The sequence below is a fragment of the Phoxinus phoxinus genome (genome assembly GCF_949152265.1).
Source record: "Phoxinus phoxinus genome assembly, chromosome: 18".
Classification (NCBI taxonomy): Eukaryota; Metazoa; Chordata; class Actinopteri; order Cypriniformes; family Leuciscidae; genus Phoxinus; species Phoxinus phoxinus.
Genome location: NC_136893.1, coordinates 2494173 through 2504064, shown reverse-complemented (window position 1 = coordinate 2504064; position 9892 = coordinate 2494173). Strand labels below are relative to the sequence as shown.

The following is a 9892-nucleotide window of genomic DNA, read 5'->3' as shown; positions in this document are numbered from 1 at the left end:
GAAAAAGTCCTACCCTTTAAATAAGAGTTAAACCATTGTAATGCCGTGCCTTGAACCCCTACTGTATTTTGAAGTCGTTTCAAGAGGATGTCATGGTCAATAGTGTCAAAAGCTGCACTCAGATCTAGCAGTAACAGAATGACAGATGACCCTGAATCAGTAGACAACAATAGATCATCCGTAACTTTAAGCAAGGCTGACTCTGTACTGTGAAATGTTCTGAAACCAGATTGTAGCTTATCCAAAATGTTAAAAGCATCTAAGTAAGAAGTAAGCTGTGAGAGCACTGCCTTCTCTAAAACCTTTGAGATAAATGGGAGTTTAGAAATTGGCCGGTAGTTACTAAGAACAGATGGATCAAGGTTAGATCTTTTTAGCAAAGGCTGTACAGAAGCATGTTTAAAAGACTCAGGTGGCTGTGACACTTCAGTGTAAACGCCCACTGCTGTGATTGGCTGTGACACTTCAGTGTAAACGCCCACTGCTGTGATTGGCTGTGACACTTCAGTGTAAACGCCCACTGCTGTTATTGGCTGTGAGACGCCAGTGTAAACGCCCACTGCTGTGATTGGCTGTGAGACGCCAGTGTAAACGCCCACTGCTGTGATTGGCTGTGACACTTCAGTGTAAACGCCCACTGCTGTGATTGGCTGTGAGACGCCAGTGTAAACGCCCACTGCTGTGATTGGCTGTGAGACGCCAGTGTAAACGCCCACTGCTGTGATTGGCTGTGACACTTCAGTGTAAACGCCCACTGCTGTGATTGGCTGTGAGACGCCAGTGTAAACGCCCACTGCTGTGATTGGCTGTGAGACGTCAGTGTAAACGCCCACTGCTGTGATTGGCTGTGAGACGTCAGTGTAAACGCCCACTGCTGTGATTGGCTGTGAGACGCCAGTGTAAACGCCCACTGCTGTGATTGGCTGTGACACTTCAGTGTAAACGCCCACTGCTGTGATTGGCTGTGACACTTCAGTGTAAACGCCCACTGCTGTGATTGGCTGTGAGACGTCAGTGTAAACGCCCACTGCTGTGATTGGCTGTGAGACGTCAGTGTAAACGCCCACTGCTGTGATTGGCTGTGAGACGCCAGTGTAAACGCCCACTGCTGTGATTGGCTGTGAGACGCCAGTGTAAACGCCCACTGCTGTGATTGGCTGTGAGACACCAGTGTAAACGCCCACTGCTGTGATTGGCTGAGACGCCAGTGTAAACGCCCACTGCTGTGATTGGCTGAGAGACGCCAGTGTAAACGCCCACTGCTGTGATTGGCTGTGAGACGCCAGTGTAAACGCCCACTGCTGTGATTGGCTGAGAGACGTCAGTGTAAACGCCCACTGCTGTGATTGGCTGTGAGACGCCAGTGTAAACGCCCACTGCTGTGATTGGCAAGAGAATAGTGATCTCATCATTGCAACGCCATTTCACGAATGCTTTTCACCATAAATAACAATGCAAACACGATGTAAGCGTTTCGTTGTGCAGTAACAGCATTATTGATTACATAACGGGAGTTTTGGCAAGTGTCCAGATAAACACTGTTTGATTGACAGCTCCAGCGATTGTAAAGGGAGCGTTATTTGATCGCTTTCTGTATATATTTTAATCACAGTTTAAATAACAGATTATGTTCATGCTACTAAGACAAACAGTGTGAAGTTGATAGTTTAATCACTGGCTTGATTTACTAATGCATAATAAAAATGATTTTGAGACAAAGAACATCTTTCTGAACTTGAATAATTGTGTCTCTCGTGCGTGCGAGAGTGTGTGTGTGTGTGTGTGAATGAGTGAGAGTGTGTGTGTGTGTGTGTGAGAGTGTGTGTGTGTGTAAGTGTGAGTGTGTGCGAGAGAGAGAGAGTGTGTGTGTGTGTGTGAGAGTGTGTGAGAGTGAATGAGAGTGTGTGTGTGTGTGTTTGTAAACATTTTAAATTTTAATGTAATTAATGTCCAATAAAGGTTGGATTAAAACATTTAATTAATAACTTTTTCTATGACAAAAATAAAATAAATATAAAATAAAAATAATAAAATGATCTGTGACTCGAGTCTCTCAAACACTGTACAAACTACAGTGTAAACTGTTAATTAACTATAAACTAATAGTACAGTACTATTACTTACAGTAAGTTCTTTATTACGGTATTATTATAAATTTATGGTAAAATCTACTTGAATGTGGTTTAGTGCAAAATCTCTTTTGGTTTTCATTTAGATTTTCTAATCCAGTAAAGGTGAGACAGGAGTGATGATCAGTGGGTTTGAGTTTTCACCTTCATCATTAAGGCCTGGGTTGAAATATGGATAGAGTTTCTCAGTGAAAGTCTGACCAGTGAAAGAGTGGATATGAGATCTGGACTCCACGTCATAAAAAGAGACCAGACCCTCTTCATAATCCACAAACACACCAACCTTCTCAGGTTTCACTCTCAGAGATAAAGAGACATGTGGATCATCACAAGCTTTATATTCATTCTCATTCCTCAGAATCACAGTCCAGAATCCCTTCTTAGGACTCAGTGGGATCCACTCCTTCCTGTTATTGGATTCTCTGGCCACTCCTAAATCCCACTCAGTCTTTCCCTTCACCTGCACCTCATAGTAAAATCTCCCTGAACTGAATCCCTGCTTTGACAGAACACAACAATCCACATCAAATCTCTTTGGGTTTTCTGGGACGTCCTGCTCAATGTCTCCATCACTGACTTGTTTTCCATCATCAGACAGGATGAGATATGGATTCGCTGTATCAGGATCCAGAGTCAAATCCACTGAGAGAGATCAGACATTATCAATCAACTTCAGAACAAACATTTTCAGATGTACAGTATATAATACAGATTATAAACAAAGTATTGCAAGTGTATTGAAGAAAATGGCATCAGTCACACTGTACCTGCAAACTTCTGCACAAACTTCAACCCTGTGGACACAGATGACAATATAATGATGAATTATTTACAGCAATAATTTCATGTTAACAGCGAGTTTCTCTCTATTAGCAGCATCAGTGGCATGAGAACATTTCACTAATAAAACCAAGAGACACATTTCCCTCATTTGTTAAGGAAACTTAAGCAGTTTTGAGTGAAGGGAAACATCTGTTAATGTTTAATGTTCAGTAATGTTTGACATGTGAAAGAGTTTCTGTTATGTTGAAGTTTTGATCGTCACCATTGAAGAGTAGAGCTTATGGATTGTGAATAACTGTATGTACTAATAATATGTTGCTTTGTTCAATAAGCAATAGCTTTGCTAATGTTAGCGCAGGAACAATTGTGTTTATTGTGCTGTGCTGAGCAGCATACTGTCTTTTACTTCTACAACATACTTAAGTCAAGTCACATTTATTTATACATCGCTTTTTTACACTACAGAGTGTTTCAAAGCGGCTTCACAGAGATAACAGGAAAATAATGCAACAAAGTTTGTGTCTAGAAGAAAATAGCGTCACAGTCCAGATTAAGTGAGTTCAGTGATGGATCATTTTTGTTGTAAAAAGTTATTCAAAAGGTAATTTCCGTTCACTAAAAAGTCAACTTAAATTAAAAAAGCACATTTCATGAAGAAAATATTGAATTCATTGTGTCATATATATTACATAATTTAGGAGATTTTACATGATTTATTCAGGTAGATTTCATTTAAAAAAAATCAAGCCTTAAAAATTCATCAAAAATATTACGTGTAATATTGTTACCATAATTTTTGTTTTATTATGTAACATTTTTTTACAGTGATTTGTATTAGTGTTTGTTCATGAATAGTCTCATCATATCACTTACATGTCTCTAAAGTAAGTTAAAGTAATACTGTAATAACTGGTTATAACAGTTCAAGTTTGGATATATCTGTACATAGACTACGTTTAGTAAGTGATTTTATCTTATAAGTGATTGTAACGGCCACCAGACGGCTCCACATCAGACTATTGTCATTCCCTCACGAACTACATCTCCCATAACTCCCTGCCCGGACTCTTCATCCATGATCACATTCACCGGTGTCTCATCATCTTGTTTAGCTCACCCCACATAAGCCCGGCTTTCTCCTTCATTATCTGTGAAGTCTTGTTTATTGTTACACTGCAATTCTGAGCTTTCTCCCTGGTTCTGGATTTCTTGCCCGCTCCGTGGATTACTCTTTTGCCGTGTTGTGTGTGTCTGCATGGACTGTGCCTGTGTTTGACCCTGCCTGTCCTGGATTACGTCTTTGGATTTCCCTGATCAATAAATACTGCATTTGGATCCTCGTCTCGGAGCAGTTCGTGACAGTAATGCTGACATGGCAAGTTTAAGTTATGACTATATTTTTCAAACATTGTGATCTTTTGCAGACTGAGACAAAATAATTGTGGTGATCTCATAATATTCCTGGAAAAACATAATTTCAAATAATTTAATAACAAAAATAATCGATACACTGTATTTGATATTCACATACCAGTTTGACTGATTTTTTCATTCAGTGTCTCATGAGTTTTCTTCAGTTCAGTCAGAGCTCTACACAGAGAGTTCACATTCACATCAGAGTCAATCCTGATCTCAGTCCAGTTCTTGGTGTGTGGACGAGTGTTCAGGGATGAGCTCATCTACAGCAGGAGAGAGAAGACTGGTAAATATGATCATTATTTTTAAAGCAGTTCAATATGTTTTACACAAGCTTTCTAACACAGTTGAGGCAAAACCTCTGTACGGATGGATATCACCATTCTTCATCTTGATTGATTACATGAAGAATTGCTTATATTTTCTGTATTAAAACAATTCTGAAATATTTAAATATGCAAATGAAGCATTGTCTAATTGAATATGCACTGATTTGATTAAATATCCAAAATTAAATATCAAAATCTAAATATTGAATAAAGTCAGGTTCAACATTCTTCTTTGATTTTGTTGACATATTAGAGGTAAAGGTTTTTACTGAGGGGATTTTGGACTTCTTTTTTCTTTTCTTTTTTTTACACCATAAATCAGAAGAGAGAAAAAAAGACAGAAAAAAAAATATTTGTTTGTAGGAATAAGATGTTGTATAAATCAGGTGAATGATATATGAACAAAACCTTTAGAATATAGACAGGAATAAAACTGTAAAGTTTGGTGTGTGTAAAGCTGCAGACGTGGACTGACTGAGGGTTATTTTAGTTTACACACACACACACACACACACACACACACACACACACACACACACACACACACACACACACACACACTTCTTCTTCTTTGGTAGTCCATCGTATCCGATGATGACATTCCACCTCATTTGCGGTGTACTCTTTCATGACTGTAGAGTCCAATCCTTGATCCACAAATTTTATGACATATTGAGCATGTAAAGTCCGAGTTTGTAGGGGCAGGCATGGTTGTATGTCTCCGTAGTCTTTTTTGATGTTTCCTTATATTTCTCTCAGATTCCAGCTGCTCTACTCCTGTGTGGCAGAGCTGCTTCCAGGTGGTTCGGTTTGCTGCCAATTCTTCCAGGCGTGATGGATTAATTTGACACTTTCTTAGTGATGTTTTTATTTGGTCCTTGTACCGCTTTTTCTGCCCCCCTGCAGAACGGCGGCCCGACACACACACACACACACACACACACACACACACACACACACACACACACACACACACACACACACACACACACACACACACACACACACACACACACACACACACACAGCCAAAACACTTGAGTTCAGTTTAGTCTTAATTGCATCCTAGTTAGTCACTAACTGGTAACTGATTACGCTCAGCTGTCTGTCATTGTTTTTTTTTATTTTATATTTTAAGTAATATTTTAGTATCTTTCATTTTAAAGTTAATAATTAAAAAAATAAAAATACATTTGTATATAATTTGTGTTTTAAATGTCTATAGTTTTGATTAATTTTTATTTCAGTTGTAGTTTCAGTAACTTTAGGACATCAAGTTACACTTGTGTGTGTGTGTTAAATAAACATAATAAAATAACTAGATAAATATACATTACCAATAATCTATTGGCATTCCAACCTAAATTCAAGGTCAAGATAAAATTGAGTCAAAGTGATAAAAGTGTAATTGAAATTAAATCACTCTGCACACTGAAAAGACAGAACACACAGGAGACCTTCTGCCACACCTCTGGACACTGACGTTGGGTCAATTGGGTGGACCTTAAAGAACAGAGTGTTTGTCCTGTAATATTGCACATAGACTGAGACAGTTGTTCACAGACCTGTATGAGACGTAGATGATCGTCAGTGTGTGAGAGCTGCTCCAGCTCAGTGTTTCTCCTCTTCAGCTCAGTGATCTCCTGATGCAGATCTTTAATGAGATCTTCAGCCTGTTTCTCTGCTGCTTTCTGCTGTTCCTCCATCATCTTCAGCAGATCAGACTGACATCTCTCAATGGAGCGGATCAGATCAGTGAAGATCTCAACACTGGAGGATTTCTCTTCCTCTGTGTTTCTCTGATGAACAAAACCATTTCTATTTGTTAATCTATTCCGTATTCACATATTATTTACAGGGATAGTTCACCCCAAAATTAAAATTCTATCATCTTTAATTAACCTTAAATCACATAAAATGTGTGACACAAAATAAATGTTTTGCTGCTCTTGAGGACTAGCTGTAGAAGAACTCCAATATAACTCCACACAACAGATTTGTGCTCTATGGGAAAAATAATGTGTTTGGAGCAACATGAAGGTTACTAGATGATGGCAGATGCCTTTATTAAATAGATTGAACTATTATGATGCATATCTTTTTTTTTATGTCTTTTCTGCTAGGATAGTTAGAGAGTGAACAGAAAGTGAGAGAGGGATCGGAAACGACCACGAGTCAGGATATGAACTCGGGTTGATCGAAGCACAAACCTTTCTCAGCTCTACTGAGTGTTGGATCTCTTGAATCTTCTTCATTCTGTCCTGGATCATCTGATGAACATCTATCTGTGTCTGAACCAGCTGATTCTACATACAGAGAAAAACATAGACACATTTATCACTGAATATAGCTTTCCATCTTCTTACAGTCTTTTTGTTTTTACCATTTAAAGATCAAATGAATTCAAAAATTATAGTTTGAATCTTTTAGTCCATGTCTGACTGTTTTGAGAGTGACAAAATCAGCTTTATCAGATGTAATGAAAGACTATTGGATTTAGCTGTTTTTTAAATAAAAAGGGACAGGTTCTTCAACATGTCAAGACACCGGAAAGAAAATGTCTAGGTTACTAATGTGTCATTTGGTGACTCTGAACAGATAACAGTGGCATGCACTTTCAGAGTGGAGGGAGACAGCCTTCGCTCCAACCTGTTTTGTAGGGCATCTACGGGGGTCTTCCCTGCGAGAAGAACACCAATCAACAAATGGGCTCCACTTCAAAGCATAAGCGTGCCTCGTAGAGGGGGCTCTCGCTGAAGTGATTGTGTCAACAGATGCCTCCAGCACGGGCTGGGATGCTGTATGCGACGGGCAGGCAGCCTCGGGTTCCTGGACAGGACCTTGACTACAGTGGCAGCTGAAGGGGACAGCGCAGCCAAATCTTCATCCCCAGAGGACTCAAGCCCGCCCGATGATGCAGCGATCGACATCCGGTCCTCTGCAGGAGCTCCGAATGAGATGCCGGGTCCCCCATGGGAAGGACCATCAACCACAGCCGGACTCCACCTTTTTCAAGGTATCTCAGTCTTTATCTCAACATCAACGATCAACGCAGTGGGTGCATGACTCATCAATGAATGCAACCTCAGCATGCTTAGATCCCAGACACGCGAGGCAGTGATCGTGGCCGTCAGATGGTGCCAGGAAACGACCACATCCAGAAACACAGGGGTGGAATGACATCTTGAAAAAGACGCAACGCCACACCTTTGTTTACTGTTTTAGAGAAATTTCTCTTTAGATGTTGAAGCGCCCAGGGGAACAGCCGCTGCACTTAAAGGGATAGTTCACTTTAAAATTATAATTCTGTCATCATTTACTCACCCTCAAGTTGTTTCAAACCTGTATTAATTTATTTCTTCTGCTGAACACAAAGAAAGATATTTTGAAGAATGTCAGTAACCAAACAGTAGTCTGTACCCATTGACTTCCATAGTAGGAAAAAAAAATACTATGGAAGTCAATGGGTACAGACTACTGTTTGGTTACTGACATTCTTCAAAATATCTTTCTTTGTGTTCAGCAGAAGAAATAAATTAATACAGGTTTGAAACAACTTGAGGGTGAGTAAATGATGACAGAATTATAATTTTAAAGTGAACTATCCCTTTAACCCTGCAAACACTCATCAACCGCTTTCTTATATACCAGGAAGCAGGAAGTGGCTTGCGATGCACATCTCATTCGCCAATGTGCATTGGCTTGTTCTGTTATCACCCGATGGTGATTGGGCTCTCAGGCGAGATCTCTATACATCAGTATATATGTAACATCGAATGTGACTGACTGATAGAAACTGCATTTCATGGGGTGTTTAAAGTGTTGTGTTTGTATCTCTTTACCTTCTTCTCTCGACTCTCCTCCTCTATAGGAACAGTGTTGTGAGTCCTGTGTTCTCCTTCAGTGCAGAACAGACAAACACACGTCTGGTCATCTCTACAGAACAACTCCAGAGGCTTCTCGTGTTTCTGGCATATATAATCCTCCAGATTTTCCACAGCATTGATGAGTTTGTGTTTCTTTAGACGTGGGACTCTGAGATGAGGCTCCAGATGAGAGTCACAGTAAGAGCTTGGACACGTCAGGCAGGTCTTCACCGCTTTCTGCTTTCTTTCATCACAGAAGTCACAGAACACCTCAGATTCTCCTAGATTGAGCTTCTCCTTAAAGTGTTGCACAACCTCTCTGAGTGTTGTATTAATCTTGAGATCTGGTCTTTTGCTGAATGTTTCTTTACAGAGTGGACAGAAGCAGGTCTGTGTGTTCGGCCAGCAGTCGCTCAGGCAGGTCCTGCAGAAGTTGTGTCCACATGGAGTGGTGACTGGATCAGTGAACTCTTCCAGACAGATGGAGCACTGGAGCTCCTCATTTAGTGCTGGACCTCTAGAGGATGCCATGGCTGAAAAGATAAGAAATGTCAATATATCTTCTACATTGCTGAAGAGAGCAATTTTGATTATTGTACTGAGTAAATTAAGCTATGTATGTTGCATGTTAAATATGTAGAAAAAAACCTAAAGAAACTAAACTAGGAAAACTAGAAACTAGGAGCCATAGTACAGCAAATGTAACAGGTTTTTACAACATTTTAATACCATCATAAGATTTATAAAAGACAACACAGAAAATGAGTGGAACTATAATTTTTCAAACAAATAACTTACTAAATAAACATCTGTAAACACTGTGTCATTTCTGTTTAATACAGTTTTCACTTTTCACTGAACTTTGTTTATTCTGTCTGCAGTTCAAGTACTTCCTGATTCTGATATGTTACATGAACACAGACTTTAATTTTACAAACGTTCTTATACTGCGTCATGCTATTAAACTAGAGAACTTACATTTCCATCGCTTACCTGTGAGTGAATATCAGATTTTATCGTTAATGTCAGAGATTCGGAAAATAAACGTTGTTTGAAGAAGCTTCCAGTTCATCTGTTCAGTTTCACTTTCACTGAAATCGTTACACACATGCAGTGACGTCATGTAGCTCCGCCCATAATCATAAACATGAAACGGTTCCTAATCCATCCATGCTGAGTGAGTAAACAGTGTAAGAAACTTTTAAAATATATGTGTAGTTTTGTTTAGTTCCTTAATTTTTGAAGAGAGCAGTGGCAAATGTCAAGTTACCACATACAATTGAAGTTTGTTTGAAAATGCACACACTCAATATTTTTAAAAGTTTTGAGGAAATAGCATTAAATAAAAGTCCTTAACTTTTTTCTGTTC

General features: G+C 39.4%; 1 protein-coding gene across 1 annotated transcript in view; it reads right to left on the bottom strand.

Moving 5' to 3' along the window:
- Positions 1–2025: 2025 nt before the first annotated feature.
- LOC306986000 (uncharacterized protein) overlaps positions 2026–9892 on the bottom strand; it is a 25379-nt gene continuing 17512 nt past the window's right edge. Inside the window, exons 10-15 of the mRNA XM_079588832.1 lie at positions 8500–9056; positions 6868–6963; positions 6223–6456; positions 4444–4591; positions 2897–2923; positions 2026–2771 (exon numbers count right to left, since the gene is read on the bottom strand). Of these exons, the coding sequence (XP_079444958.1) occupies positions 2221–2771; positions 2897–2923; positions 4444–4591; positions 6223–6456; positions 6868–6963; positions 8500–9056 (1613 nt within the window). The 3' untranslated portion in view covers positions 2026–2220. The remainder of the gene's footprint in view (positions 2772–2896; positions 2924–4443; positions 4592–6222; positions 6457–6867; positions 6964–8499; positions 9057–9892) is intronic.